The 16854-nt window shown below is 41.1% G+C and overlaps 1 protein-coding gene across 2 annotated transcripts in view; it reads right to left on the reverse strand.

The window, feature by feature from the left end:
• METTL17 (methyltransferase like 17) overlaps positions 1 to 16854 on the reverse strand; it is a 760923-nt gene that overhangs the window by 419824 nt on the left and 324245 nt on the right. For both annotated transcript variants that reach the window (XM_044058500.1, XM_044058499.1), the window contains exon 8: positions 7680 to 7750. In XM_044058500.1, coding sequence (XP_043914435.1) covers positions 7680 to 7750 — 71 coding nt within the window. The remainder of the gene's footprint in view (positions 1 to 7679; positions 7751 to 16854) is intronic.

A 16854-nucleotide genomic window follows, 5' to 3' on the forward strand; every position in this document is an offset into this window, starting at 1 on the left:
ACAGCTTTTGGGCTCAATTTACCTCCATTTGTTTGGAAATGGTATGTGCAGTCGTGCGTTTGTGCGACTCGACAGAGTGAATTACGGAAGACTTCCGAGGACAAATGTCAAAAATGGTTTGATGGAAAACCATTTTCGACATTTGTGCATGTGTTTGAATGGCATAGTGCATTCATATTATAGCCATTCGAACCTATGTGAGTCAGCGTTGCAGTTTAGTGCTGCTGTCCTTTCAATGGAATGCACATCGGACAATGGGCACACGACTTAATGGAGGTAAACCATTGGACTCATAGGCTACAAGTGGTTTGCTAAAAGAGTAAGTTAGCTGCATTAAGGTCTGTCTTTACCTTGCAATGCCACTTTCAAAAGCCCACAGTTCTACCAAAAAGGGGGTTCATACCAGTGATATACTCTGCATGATATAATCAATGTCCCATCTATCTAGCTATCTATCAGGAATTCACCGATATGTTTGAAGATGTCCGATGAAAACTCACTGAAGACACAGCAGATTAAGTACCAAAAAACATACAATTCAAGAGGAGAAAACTGGTCATATATGTTTCTCTTAAACCACTGATTGTAGGAATAATGAACCTCCTTCTATACTTTTCTTAACAAGTAAAAAAACACCTGCTTGGCAGAATGAAAACAACTGTGTATTCCACATGATATCAGACACTTTGAGTTCCTCATCTTCTGTGACATTTATTTTGTTTCCTGGAGTAGAATTACATCCTCACTCATACTCATGAAATCACCAAGAAACAAACATCCTCTAACAGAGCAACATGATTTCTTTCAAGTTTCAGTAGATCTAAATGGTGATCAGCTCATAATCATGATGCAGTTTGCCATATAATAGTTTGCATACTATACAAGACACCCCAAGACAATTAAAGGGAACCATCCTACAATTTACATACAGAACAAGATACCTTGCCACAAAGGAAACACATCCTACAATTTACAGATTTACATACTAAACAACATGATGCCTCAGCACAATAAAAAACAACTTACAGTTTACCAATTTACTTATTACTCAACAAGATACAGCACTTTTAAAGGTATGCTCATCCTACAACTTACCAATTTATATACCATGCCACACTTTAAGGGAAACTCATCCTACAGTGTATCACTTTACAACCCTGACAAAAAATTAAAGGGGAATGGCCACACCAGAATATACTTCAGTACAATTAAATGGAAAGTCACGCTACACATTACCACTGTACATACAGCACAAGAAACCATGCCACAATTAAAGAGAAACTCATCCAACAATTAACATACCATGCCAAAAAAACTCATCCAATTTAAACATCACATGGAAGTGAAGGTAAACTCATCCAATGATTTACATATTACACTGGAAGTAAATGGAAATTCATCTAGCAATTTACTCCTCACATCACAATTCATCTAGTAATGTACTCCTCACATCACTAATGGAATCTCATCCCAATAATTTATATACTGCAACACAGTAAAGAGGAAGCTCTGTAGGAAATAACTATTTGGAAGTTAACAATGAAAATGCACCCAGATAAACATGCATGAGGGAAATTGCTCAAGGGAAAAGTCCAGGGACAGACCTACCCGCCTGCACGGTTCCATTTTCTTATTTAGGGTAGCCCCCAAGCCAGACGCACACCGCGTGGCACAGGACCCTCCACCAGTGCGAATGCACATACAACTCTAAATACCTATATACCTCTGATTCCAATAAGTGACTCAGGGTAAAGAACTATCCTTTTCCTACTGTTTGTTTAATTATCTAGCATTCTGCTGCTGGACCTAGGCAGAATAACTCCAAATGAAAACAGGTTCTTCCTAAATTAAATTAAGTAAGCTGCCATTGAACCTGGTTACCTTAAGACCCAGGGAAATCTTTCTGGTGTAGTCCCTGACGTCAGCGAGGTTATATTGCACCCTCGTGGAATTCCGCCATTACTTTTGCTCAAGGGAAAAGTCCAGGGACAGACCTACCCGCCTGCACGGTTCCATTTTCTTATTTAGGGTACGTGATTCACTAATTTAAACTGTGAAGGTTTAACTGTTTCTAAAAGAGAAAACGCTAGTCTGGGCTTATGCTGTCTATTGTTTCACTTCAGTGTTTATGCTCGTAGAGCGAATTCATTCTAGTGTGACCCTTACTGCATTCAGTGATTTTATTCTGTGGACTGTGCTCATATTCTGTGATTTCCCTTAGACACTCAGTAGAACCCGAGTGTTTGAAACTAGAAAGTAAAACCTTGATGTATCGCAAGCTAAGCTGCTCTATTGCTGGTGTACATTTTTGTTTTAATTGTAAATACTGCTTAGCGTGTGGGTTTTCCTCGCAGTACACGCTCTTCCTGACTACTTGCATGCCTTGTGGCGTACTTTTAGTGTCGCTAAGGTCATTAAAAGTGTACATTTTGTTATAATTGCAAATACTGTTTAGCGTGTGGGTTTACCTTGCAGTACATGATCTTCCTGATTATTTGCATGCCTTGTGGCATATTTTTTAGCGTCGCTAAGGTAATTAAATTTCTGCATTGTCCTACCAGCTGTAACATAGTGCTTAAGATCAGTAATTCCTGTTGAATTGTCCTTCTGTTCTTTACCAACCGACTGCATTGTTTAACTGTCTCTTACAGACTATTACTGCACTAAACTACCTAACACTAACAACACTATCTCTTTCTATTATTTCCACCTTAGGTAGCCCCCAAGCCAGACGCACACCGCGTGGCACAGGACCCTCCACCAGTGCGAATGCACATACAACTCTAAATACCTATATACCTCTGATTCCAATAAGTGACTCAGGGTAAAGAACTATCCTTTTCCTACTGTTTGTTTAATTATCTAGCATTCTACTGCTGGACCTAGGCAGAATAACTCCAAATGAAAACAGGTTCTTCCTAAATTAAATTAAGTAAGCTGCCATTGAACCTGCTTACCTTAAGACCCAGGGAAATCTTTCTGGTCTAGTCCCCGCTCCGCTTCGCCCTCGCTACGCTCGGGCTTGCTCCGCTCCCCTCCCTGCCCCCTATTCCCACCCGCCCCCACTACCTCTACATTTATTTGGTCATCAAGCCCATCCCCCTTACCACTACCCAATCACAATTGTCCCCTCCTCCCCCCTCCATTTCTCTGCCTGTCCCTATTACTTAGGCTACTCCGCTCACATACCAAACTCTCTCCATTAACCCACCCTACTATTACCTCCAGCTTTCTACATACCAACTGACCAAGGTAACTCCCCTAGCTCTATCACCCCTCACCATGGATAGAAACTCATTTACCACCCTCCCCCTTGTACTTTTACTCCTTATTTTACCTTACCTCTTAACAACCTATGAAACCCAAGCCCTAACAGGAGTCTACCTCCCCAAGGGTCAGACCTCCCTGCATTCCCATAATCCCACTACTCTCATCCCTCCCTCTCTCTACCCTGCTAATCACCTGATCCCTAAAAGTATTCACCATACTCTTTGTCGCCCAAAAGTATCCTCAATAAGGGACCATCTTAAACTACTAATTAGATTACAAAAAATACTTGATTATTTGAAAAAATCCATCACAAAAGACGGCGATATCCACCCTAACCCAGGCCCTAGTAGTGACCCAGGCCCTAACCCCCTCCATGCTGCCAGAAGCCCAGCGGACTCCCTCCTTATGCTTCATCTTAATATAAGAAGCATCAACAATAAAGTCCACAACTTACATGCCATGCTCGAAACCCACTCCCCCGACATCATGTGTTTATCAGAAACTTGGCTCAAACCAAGCACTAAGGATGAGGAAATTATCCCACCTGGGTATAACATCCTCAGGGCTGATCGAATTACTAGAAAGGGCGGCGGAATAGCTGTCATGTTCAAGAACTCCTTGAACATCACAATGAATCTACTCCAACCCCCAAAAGTTCCTAACCTGGAACTGATTGCCCTGAAGCTATCCCTAAACAGACAAAAAAGTATCAATCTCATAGTAATCTACCTACCACCAGGCAAAAATGTTGAAATCCTTGAACAAACCCTTAGTTGGCTCGCTAATAACTATCCCCAAGAAACTATAATTTTAGGAGATGTTAATATTAACTGGTCTCTCTACTCTGCTCAATCAAATCCTCTCCCCATTAACCTTCATGGTTTCTCCCAAAATATTCTTTCTCCCACCAGAATTGGAAATGCCCAACAAAAGGAGAGCATCATTGACTGGATTCTTACTAATAGGAATCCTAACAACTATACCTCAGGGACCCTTCCCAATGACCTTAGTGACCACCTTACTACCTTTATTACAAAACACAAATGTCCAACTACAAATCCCCCCATAACCAGATTAGTAAGGAACAGCAAGAATCTTGTCCCAGAACAATTTCTAGCTGATCTCAAGGCTTGTAACTGGCACATCCTAAAAACCCTACCTCTAGATGAAAGTGTATCATACTTTAATGACACTTTCCTCAAGATACTGGATTCTCATGCTCCTAAGTGACTTACTAGAACTAAGGAACATATAGCACCTTGGCTAACACAAGATACTAAATCTAAAATTAGACTCAGAGACCAGGCCTGGAACAATTGGAGAACCACAAAAACCCCCATAGATCACATCAAGTTCCTCCAGCTTAGAAACTCAACCAAAGCAGCCGTTATGTCTGATAAAAAACAATATTTCTGTCACCTCCAAGATAAACATCAGTATAATCCTAAAAAATTCTGGGCTGGTTTCAACCACCTCCTACATCCAGGTAAATCTACTACCCCCACCCCTGAAAAACTCATGGATAAAGATCCAACTGAAATAGCCAACTCCTTTAATTCTTTTTTTACTAAGACCATCCAGTCCCTTGACAGTAAGCTTGCCACTTCTCCCTCGATAGCTACCCCAACTAAAGATCCAACCCAAACTGCCTTCAACCTACAACCCACCTCCACCTACTATATTCGTACTCTTTTGAAAAAACTTAAACCAACCACCCTAGCGGCTGATTTGCTCCCAGCCAAATACTTACAAATAGCATCTGACGCCATAGCCTACCCTGTCTCAATCTTGATCAACCGGACCATTTCTGAAGCTTCTATTCCCTCTATTTGGAAAATCTCTTATATCATCCCCCTCCATAAAGGAGGGTCCTCCACTGACACTTCTAACTATAGACCCATAGCCATACTGTCTCCATTAGCCAAAATTATGGAGCGCTGTGTCCACAAACAACTCATTACCCACCTCACACAAAATAACCTCCTATCGAACACCCAACATGGCTTCCGCCCCCATCACAGCACAACCACTGCTCTCCTCTCCTTTGTTGACTCAGTCAACCACAACCACAATAACAAATTAATATCCTCTGCGCTCTTTCTAGACCTATCGAAAGCCTTCGATATGGTCAACCACCAACAACTGCTCCAGTTACTGGAAACCTTTCATCTTAGCAAGCCAACCATAAGTTGGTTTAATGCCTACCTCTCTTGCAGAAAACAGGCGGTTCAGTGGCAAAACAGCCTATCAGACCTACTCCCCACCAATATTGGTGTCCCCCAAGGATCTATTCTCGGTCCCCTTCTTTTTTCCATATTTATAAATGGTCTACACTCTATTATTCCCAAGGCCACCTGCATTCAATATGCAGATGACTCCACCCTGATCTGCTCTGACGTCTCTCTCGCCAAACTCCAAGCCACAACCCAAAACTGCTTTTCCACAGTCGAAAAATGGTTCTCGGATCTTAAACTCCTACTCAACCCAACCAAAACCAAACTACTTCTATTTTTCCCCACTCCAGCCACTGCCCAAGCTATAGAACCCCCCAACACCAACAACCCAACCTTCCATGTGTCCTCCAACAATGGTACCATTATCTACCCCGTCTCCCACACCAAACTACTAGGGGTGACCATAGACCATAATCTTAAATTCGATATGCATGTAAATCTAACCATTAAATCGGTCAACAAAAAACTTGGGTCAATGTATAGAATAAAGACCTTCTTAACTCCGCACACCAAACTAACTATTGCCCGAACCCACCTCCTCTCCACACTCCTTTATGCCTCCCCGATATTCTCCTTCCTCCATAAAAGAGAGCTTAATAAACTTTCTATTACCTACAATCACATAGCCAGATTCATAACTGGAACGCCCTATCGCACCCATCACTGCCTAAATCTAAGGTCACTAGAATGGCTAGAACTGCCTAACATTCTCAAACTCAACCAACTAATTGAAGCTTTTAAAATTATCAACCATCCAGATAAAACCCCCTCACTGAATAAAATACTCACCCCGTACTCCAACCTTAAGTCCCTCAGGTCTTCCAAAAGTCTACAAGTACAGACCGTTAAATCTAACAACTCCGGTGGTGAAGCACTATATGCCAATTCCATTGGCAAATCCTGGAATGCCCTTCCAAACAACCTAAGACTTATGTCCTCTCCGCACCAATTTAAAATACATCTCAGAGCACTCCTGAAGTCTCAATGGTTATGCCCTTGCTCCAATCCAGACTAATAGTTAACGTCCCTGCCTCACCTAGGCCTTTCCAAGCCTCCACCCAACCCAAAAAACCTAAGAGTCCACAAAATAGCCTGCTTGTCCGGCTGTTCAAATTTGTATCTCTTTAAATCATACTTATAACTACTTGCTTGCTTTATTGTGCCTTTAACTGTCAGTGTATTTACTTGTTTTAACTTCATCATTGTATTTGTTTATGTAACCATGATCTTGGAGCTTTTCTCCCCGGGCCTCCACTGAAAATGGACATGTATCCAGTTGGACTAGCCCGGTCAACAAATGTAAAATAAATAAAAATAAAATAAATAAAACAAATACATAAAGACCATTCTTCACATAAAAGTATTGATTGAAGGGTTGTAAGGAAACAAATAAGATTATAAAAATAACGTACCTACCTCTAAGAAACCTCACCATTCTGCTGTGAAATGTATAAATTAACCCTTATGAATCAAACTGAAGTAGTCCAGCTACAACAGATGCACTGCGAAGCAAAGCCTATTATATGAATAGAGGGATGCCCTATAATCCCCTTCGATAAATTCCCTATCATGACAGGAAATAGATAATACTGGAAGAGGTGTCATTTGCATTTTCAAAAAGCTTTATTTTATTTCAAGTGTTACTGCTCTTCCTATGTGGGGCGACTTCTGCTGACACTTCCAGTGTTTCTTTGCACTAAACAGTGACAATAATGTGTTCTGTGTTACTTGCTAGTCTGCACTGATATTACACTGGTCTATTATATCTGGCATCAGGCATCTGAGAAAAAAAAAAACACACGAGTCACTTCTTCCTTCTAGTAACAAGGCTTTTAAGGCCATGATCAGTTCTGAGTGTTCTTGCATGCATTTACTTTGGCAAGGAGGGCAGTTTTAAAACTAAGCCAGAAGAAAATAGTTTTCTCTTTATGATGATTTTTAATTTCATCCCATCCAGACTCTGTGTATGTGAAACTATCACATGGCAATTTACCTGATGTAGAAAACTCTCCACTGTGTCAAATTTTAAAGGCAAAATTTTTATTACATACCTGAACATACAGACAATAACTGCACACAGATATGAAAAATACCTTTGGGCATGCACATTTGATTACACTGATTAAAAAGATATGGTAGTACTATGCAAAACAAATGCAGAAAAATAGCACTTACCTTTGGAGACACAGGAAGGAACTGTCTGAAATATACAGCATTGATGTGAGATGGTGAAGATTCAGAACCTCCTAAAAGAAAGAAAGAAAAAGTCCCATCAATTTATTTAATGACCGCTAATAAAGCCAAGTGCAAACTGTATTTTATGAGTGAAACAGACTAAACTACCTTATTTTTCCTTTGAATGTTTCAGTAATGAAATGTTTTTAAATAATACATTTTTAAGTACTGCGACCCTTACTGAAATCCTTGCTACAAAGCTTACAGAGGGCCAACTCGGTGTCATGTATAGATGCTTACCGGTAGTATATGTGCCTGTGATGAGCTACTTTGGTTCTCATAGGAAGAACTTATGTAAAAAAATAAAAAAGGTTTCTTAAGCTGAAAGCAGGAAGAGACAGGAAAATCAGAAAGGGTGGGCAAGAAGTTGTCAACCTCTCTTTTTCTCTCAAGGACAGAACACCTATGCAAAAGCTTAATCCAACGATGGTCACTCCTACATTTCAAAGAAGTTGACATTATTAGGTTCTATAGACAGTAAAAGCCACACTTTTCCCTCAGTCTTCAACATCCAACAAGACTCTGCATATCTCTAGGAGGAGGCACTAATAGGAAATGAGGCTGGCAAGTCATCGGATGCAGAATAAAGGGCTACAGGAACTTGTACGGATTAAGTAGTCAATACATGAAACATAATGAAGGGAGTTGGAGAAAACAAAGCAACCAATGATCTAGTACAAAAATACCTTTTCCATAAAAATCAGTCGTTTACGGCTGAATTAATAATGCTGTTCAAACCCATTAAAAAGTTTCAAGCAAGTGAAATATAGCACAATGTGGTATTACATGTTTATTGAAATAAAACAAGAGAACGGCTAAAAGGATGACAACCTGTTTTTAGCCAAGTGGTTCACAGCATCTCTCTAGATTTCACATCAATCTGTTTTCCACAATTCAATCCAGCCATGTTTTATTGCATATTGGATCCAAACTGGATAAGCCCCCTGCACCACCTTACTAGCGTGTGCTAACCCTAACCTTGCTCCAATCCCTAACCCATACCCTGCATCTTACCTTAGAAAGCCTTTTCTGTAACACATCTACTATACAAAACAGACTCAAACACAGACACACACCAACAAATGTGCACAGCACTAAAACTATCCCCTAACTAGCCCTTTCTCTAACCTACCAATACTTGCACATACATACTTCAAGCCCAAATACCAACTAATTTACCTCTGAGTACATTCTAAATTGCCAAAACTTCTGAATGTCTACATTCTAAACAGCAACCATATATATACAGAGACAACATGTGTAGCCACCCATGAGGTCTAAATTACAAAATAAATTCTGTGTAATTTCTGGGTACCACACGATATGCTAAACACTGTAGCTGGTTTACTACCATTTAAATGTATATGCCCCATATATCGCATCTCTTTTTAAAGCTAAAAACATGTACATATGTGAAGCATGTAGCACACTAAACGGATTACACCAAGCTAAACTATATTAACAATGTGAAAGGCTATTTATACGACTATCAAATTTTTATATATTCAAAAATATTTTTAATAATGAACTTATTTATTTTTTTTACATCCATCCATCCACAACCCCTTTTTCCATTTTTTCACATGTGGTTGGGGTGTCACTTGAACAGTGACCATCATCTAGAACCAATGTACACACCGCCAGGTGGCTAGCTCTGTTTCTTTCATCACACACACACACACACACACACACACACACACACACACACACACACACACACACACACACACACACACACACACACACACACACACCTATGGGCAATTTAGGGTGTCCAATTTACCTACTTGCATGTCTTTGGAATTTTGTTTTTCTTTTTACATAATCTAGAATATTTTAATAATGATTTTTTTGCCCTTAAACTCACAGTTAATTCTGGAAGAGGTGGCATACCTCCTTGGTTTCTTCAATGGTATAACATGCCTGGAGAACTTAACAGTACTGTTTATATTGGGACATCTAGTTTGTTTTTTGAGGCTGTTCTTGCTACACTATAGCTTAATTTGTAGATACAACTTCAGGAGTCCCTTCTTGAAACTCTTACGTATCACAAGTCTGCTTTAACACCTGTAGCTGTTGTTCTTCCTCAAACTTTGGAATTATTTGTCTTGTAAAGATGTACATGATCCTTTATGCAAAGCTTTCCCTCTTGCTCAGACACAACACAGAATCTTAGATTGGTTGCTTTACCAACTACTTCATCTTCAGCGTGTGAACCTTCCCATGATTTCCTGATTATTACTCTGACACTAGCTACTAAGTCTGGTAAACTTCTGCAGTCTCTGTCATATAAGTAATTCCATGTCTGCTTATTTCTTTCTAGCATTTCCTGTAATTTATGCGGGTTCTCAGGAATCAACCTTCTGTCCACCAAGACTTAAACTGGTACGAGAGTAAGTCACTATAATGCACTACTTCCAGAACTGTAAGACAATCCTTATAGCTTTTGTTATGGGTCACATGACTTCCCACTGCTTGGTTAGTTCTACTTGCTCATTAAAATGAGGACCATTTGGACTTTATATCCTATGCCGGAATTCTTGATTTGTGTACTGTGAACTACTGCCATATGAAAGAAAATTGGGTACTAGGGTGGCCAAATGGTTAAGGTCTTTGCCTTACAAACACAAGGTGCAGGGTTTGAATCTCACAAGGGATAATTGGCTAGGCTTAAAATGGCTCGCAAGGGCAGTTAGCCTAGTACTAACCTATGAACCTATGAACCTATAATTGTCTTGAAGATATGGGTTTTAATGTGACACAGGGTGCAGAAAGATGTTATAAAAACTCCACCTTTCATTATTTTGACATGCAATATCATGGCACTTGAAACAGTGAAAAACATCCCTGCATACAGCATTACTACTGTTTAATTACTGTGGTATTATGACTATATCCATGATCTTTAATATAATCTAAATGCAATTAATTTAATACTAACAGCAATTACACTAAGATATATCTACATAGTAATGTACGACACTAATGTACCTCTGGTGTGGGACCTGGAGAGTTAGTAGGCCACCATATACCTGCCTATTAACAAAACAAATATAAATAGATTTCCCCTGTGGAGTGCATTTGTGGCAAGTCATAGTCTGTACTTAATTATTTTAAAATACTGTCAGATGGTTTTCTAATCCTTTACCATAGGTAGCAGTATGAATAGAAGACCAGGCGGCTGCTTCAAGGAACGTGCTGTTATCTAAGCCCTTGAACAATGCCTTTGAGGAAGCCACAGCTCTGGTGAAATGGGCCTTCACAGGTGAAGAGAGGCTCTTTCCATGGAGCATGTAACAAAGGGAAATAGTCTTAGAAATCCAGGAATAAATTGTTTACTTGGAAATGGATAAACCCAGAGCCCAGGAATGAAAGTTCACAAATAGCAGATCAGATTTCCTGACAGCTTTAGTCTGTTCCAGATAAAATCTAAGTTGTCTATGTACATCTAAGGAGTAGTTGTCTATGTACATCTAAGGAGTGCAGTGCCTTCTCAGTGTAGTTTTGAGGAGAAGAAAATAAGGTGGGTAATTAACTGGTTAAGGGATAACTCATTAACCACTTTTGGCATAAAAGAAGGATCTGTTCTCAAGGATACCCTGTCCTTATGAAAGACCAAGAAGGGAGGTGAAGCCATAAGAGCTTGTAGCTCTGACACCCTTCTTCCTTAAGTCAAGGCTACTAATAAAACAGTTTTCCCAAGAACAATGTTTTAGAGAGGCTGAAGATGCAGGCTCAAAAGGGGCCAGGGTCAATTTTTCTAAAACAAAATTAGGATCCCACGGAGGAAGAATAGGTTTCCTGGGAGACCTAATGTGAAGGATGCCCTTAAGAAATTGTTCCACCTAAAATCTGGATGTTAGAGGGGGAGATAGAGGCAGACAAGCATAAATAGCTGATATATGCGCTTTGACAGAAGAATAAGCCAAGGCAGCAGAGAACAATTCACAAAAATAAGACAGAACCACTGGGATTCCCACTGTCAGCAGTGGGTCTTGTTTCTTACAGAGACATTAGAGGGAAAATATTTTCCATTTGGAAACTTAAGACTTTCTAGTATTGGGTTTTCTGGCCTCCTGGAAAACCATGAGCATGTCATCACAGAACAGGTGTCTGAAAGGAATTAGAATCCTATCATCCACAGTGTAAGCTGTAGCATTGAGAGGTGTGGATGTATCTGGGATCCTTTGTTTTGTGGAAGAAGGTCCATTCTCTGGGGTAACTTGTCATAATGGCCCTCTGCTAAACGCAGAAGGGGGAACCAGTGTGGTCTTGGCCAAAAGGGAGTCACCAGCAAGATTTTTGGTTGGTCCTGTCGAGTCTTGAACAGGACCTTTGTAATTAAAGGAAGGGAAGGGAATGCATACAGAAACATCCCCTTCCAAGAAAAGGAGAGGACATCTACTTCCCAAACCAGACAACTTGGAACTTTAGCACAACATTTTGGAAGTTGTCTGTTCAGGAGGAGGCAAATAAATCTTTTTGAGGAATACCTCAATGGTGGATTATGTCCTGGAACACACATCCCTGTGAGGCATTCATTCATGGGATTAAGTTAACAGCCTGCTAAGGGAGTCTGCCACAAGGTTCTGGTTGGAGGGAATGTACAGCGCCTGAATAGTCATGTGGTATTGGTGAAGAAATTCCCACAGCATAAGAGCCAAACTGCAAAGGAGATAGGATCTGGTCCCCCTCCCCGCTTGATCACATACCACAGGACTGTCATGTTGTCTGTGAACAGTTTGAGACGGCCAGGGCAAAGAAGAGTGTAAAATGCTTGTAGAGCTAGAAGCAACGCTCGCATTGATGTGTTCTGTTTTCTGGGAGGAAGACTAAACTCCCTGAAATGTAAATTATCTTAGGCAACCCCTCCCTCCAGCCCACATATGATGCATCTGTGTAGAGTTCTAGGACTGGGGTGAGAGGGTGCAGAGGTAGTACTGGATTTAGGGCTATCTGTTGGATCCCCCAGAGCAGCTCTCTTTTAGACAAGGAATGAGGGGGACTTTGTACTCTAGTGGTTGAGAATGCTGGGTCCACACAGATCTGAGGAACCAATGGAATTTCCTCATGTGGAGTTTTGCCATTGGCACCATGGGAATGGTTGAAGCCATGAATCCCAGCACCCTGAGGAACTTCCTGGCCATGCTGTGAGAGTCAAGGGGAGAAGGGAGTGAGAGAAGGACCTAAGGTCCTGCAACTTTTGAGGTGGAAGTGACACTCTCAAAATGTCTGTCTGGATTCGACAACCCAGGAAAATGTGGTCCTGTGAAGGGGTGAGGAGTGATTTACTGAAGTTGGTGGTGAATCTCAGTTTTCCAAGGAGGGAAATGCTGGTCTCCAGATTTTGGAGTAGAGTTTGAGGAGTTGAAGCTTGTAAGAGCAGGTTGCCCAGGTATGGAAAAATCTGGATACCCAAAAGCCTGCAATCATTAGAATCAGGCATTTTGTGAACACCCTTGGAGCTGTAGAAAGACCAAAGGGCAAGGCAAATAATTGAAAATACCAGGAACCCACAGAAAAATGTAAGAATTTCCTGAACATGATGTGAAGGTAAGCATCTTTTATATCTAGAGATGCCATGTATCTCTGTGTAATTATAAGAGGTAATAGAGTTTGGAGTGTCAACATTCTGAAGGAAGGAACCTTTAAGAGAATGTTGAGATGGGATAAATCCAGGACTGGTCTCCAGAGGCCATCCTTTCTGGGCACCAAGAACATTCTTGAATAAAAGCCTTTCCCTCTTGTGGTTTGGGGACCCTTTGAATACAGTCCTGTTGCCAAAGCTCCTGGAAGTGGGGCAGCTGCTCTTGGGGGGGGGGGGGGTTGAGTGATACACATGAAAGGGAGATAGAGTGCCAAACCATGAAATATCCTTTTTTGACTATGGAAAGAACCTAGGTGTCTTGGGTGATGCTTTCCCAGACCCTGTGAGTGTTTGAAAGGTGATGGGAAAGAGGGGAAAGAGAGACATCTGCAGGGTAGGTACAGACTCCCTGCTTTGTAATGAAACGGACTGTCTTTGTTGTGACAGTGCCTGAGAACCGCTGGGCTTTTGCTGTCTCTTGCCTCCTCTGGAAGTCTTACTGCAGGAATGCTGAATGCAGCTGTGGATGAAGACTGGTTTAGATGGGAAATTCCTAAGAAACTGGGGCACAGGAGAAACCAGGATGTGTTTGAATTCCTTGAGTTCCTTAGTATATTCCTGTAGGAACTTAAAGAGAAGCTGCTGCCGGACCAAATTAGCCTGAGTTATCTAATGGTGCATCCATTAATTTAGATTTGAAGTTATCCTGGAGGGGCTATAACCTAAGCCAGGAAAATCTTCTGAGAAATGAACCAGTAGTAGTTGTCTTGGCACAAGCCTCCACAGCATCATATCTGCATTTAATGGAGTGTTTTGCCACTTGGGAAGAAGTTCCCAAGATAGAGGGGGCCAAGGCTTTTTCTTCAGAGTCTGGAAAATCTGAAATGCCACTTGATGCCTGAGACAAGAGCTATAAGGAGTACTTGGTCATGTGTTTCTGATAATTGATGGCCCTGAAAGCCAAGGTGACTGAAGTACATGCCTTTTTTCCCAGTCACTCAAGGGTTCTACTCCCTTTGTCTGATGGGAGAATGGAGGTAGAAGGAAGCAACCTAGATGGTTTATCTGTAGTTAAAGAAAAGACTGCAGGGTCTGCAGCAGGACACCTAAAGAGGAACTTACAATCCTCAGGGACCTTGTAGAAGCGATCTGGCTTCTTGGGAGCTGGGAGGCATTATGAAAGGCATCCAGAAATGCAGAATGCACTGGTGGAACTGCAGAGGGATTAGGGAAGTCAACTTGTAGAAGTTGATAGTACCTTTTTTGGACATCAGAAATTTGGGAGGTGTCCCACTTAAAGTGTTCTCCCATTTTCAGAAGAGTTCACCAAATGAAATCTCTTACATAGTGGAGTCAGCACTGACTGACTCCTCCTCAGGGAAGCATATTCCTGAGGAGAGGGAATTTGTGTTGTGTAATCCAAGAATTCCTCTTCATCAGAAGAATCATTGTCCCTAATCCTTTTCTGAGAAGGAAGGGGAGTGAGAGTAGGAAAAGGCAGATAAGAAAGTGGCTTGAGTGCCATGAAAACCTGAAACAATCTTCGGAGAAGGCCTGTCAATCTGTTGAGGCCTCTTTAGCATGGGACAGATGCTTTTTTTTTTTCTTGGTAGGAGAAACAATTTTATGCAATATCGGAGGACAGGATGAAGGCCTACATTCCAATGTGTCGGACTCAATTTCTTCTCTCACTAGAGCTCGTGACACCCCCCCTAGAGTGCTCCATACAAGCCTACGTTTCCCTGCAACATCCTGATCGGACATCAGCTTGCGGCTGAAGTCAAGGTGGCCTCAGAACTGGGCTCCGCCTGTGAATCCGTGCCTGAAGTCAGATGTGCCTCAGGGGTAGACTAACACCTCAGGAGATACGTCTGATGGTGGAGGTGCAGCGGATGCCGCAGGCCAAGGTTTCTTGGCTTTGTGCTCCACCGGCTTGGAGTCAGACACTGAGGTACCTTCCACAGGCTTAGCTAACAATTTAAGCTGAAGAAGTTGAAAAGAAGGCCTGCTTCTAAGGGTCTTTGGTAAAAAGGACTGGTAGATGCTATAAAAATTAAGGTCGTGGCTAGGCCCTAAGCAAAACAGACACTGTAGATGACTGTCCTTATATGGAATTTGTCTTTCACACTGGCACTTGCCCTTCTTGTATAATATAACCAAAACAGAAGTAGAGAGAACATTTTCCCCATTGGGGCACTTACCTGAAAAAAGCTGAAGTCGCAATCACTGAAACGATGAGACTGAAGGTTGAAATGGTGTTCTGACTGGCAACAGAAAAGTTCTGAGCATGGTACATGTGTACATTTTATTTATTTTTATTTTATTTTACATTTGCTAACCGGGGGTGTCTGACTGAGCTGAAAAGGCCCTTTTTCAGCAGAGGTCTGGGGAGAAAAGCTTCACATAGAAAAACTACAGATACATTTAGATATTTAGACATGATCAGTATACACACAAAATACAACAGACATGTTTTTACAGTGGTATGCAGCACATCAACAATTACAGTGGAGAGAACAGAAAGAAAATATTAATTTAAAAATAAAGGTAATTAGTTGATTTGTGGTGTACAGCTGAAATTTGAAACATAGTTAGAATACATACATAGTAGACACGTGCAGTACATACATTGTACATTAGCCAGTGTTTGTGAGTAAGAGTGAAAACTATTATCAAGTACTCTAGGTTTAGTATGTGTACCTTATCCGCTTTCAGTAGCTTGGGGAGCAATCATGGCACTGCCAACTTTGCTTGAGATATTGCCTAATGAGGTTTTTAAAAGAGGCTTTGGATGATGTGTTTTGTATGTTAGTGGGGAGAGAGTTCCATTTTTTAGCCAATGAACTACTATACAGTGTGTCTCAAAGCTATTGTAGCTGTTGGTGACTTCTAGTAGTAGTTTTCTTGATGATCTAAGAGGCCTTTTGGCTGAGTGATGTTGTACTAGGTTTTTGAGGGTAGGACACTTATTGGGGAGGTAATAGAATGACAGAGGCAGAGTTGATTGTAGGTTAGGAGGTTGAGCAGATCAAGACAGAGGAGCTGTCTCAAAGCAGTACAGTGATAAGTTCTATGTGAGCAATTTGCAGCAAAGCGAGCAATTCTGTTATAACAGGCTTTCATTTTGCTTAGTTCAGTTTTGTTGAGATTAGTCAGAATGGGAGATGCGTAGAGTAGGGTGGATAGAAGTTGGGAGCAAGCAATGGCTGATCTTGTGTTGTTGGTAAGAAATTGTTTGATACGGTAGAGTGATCAAAGTCTGGCATGTACTTTTTTAATAGTTAAGTTGAGATGACTATCAAATTTTAGGTGGGAGTCTATGGTTATTTCCACTAGCTTAGCCTTTGTCACTGGAGCGATTGGAGTAGCATTTGTGGAGTAGATAGTGAATTGACATAGTGTTTTTGTTAGAACAGGTTATAATCATAAGCTGAGTTTTCTTTGGATTGAGGACAAGTTGGGCTTTGGTTAGGTAGTTTTCAACATCAGAGAATGCTAGTTAAGTTGTTTGCAGGAGGGTGGGAATGT

Source organism: Protopterus annectens, chromosome 16.part0 (assembly GCF_019279795.1).
Source record: "Protopterus annectens isolate FY-2018-M chromosome 16.part0, PAN1.0, whole genome shotgun sequence".
NCBI classification, from domain to species: Eukaryota; Metazoa; Chordata; order Ceratodontiformes; family Protopteridae; genus Protopterus; species Protopterus annectens.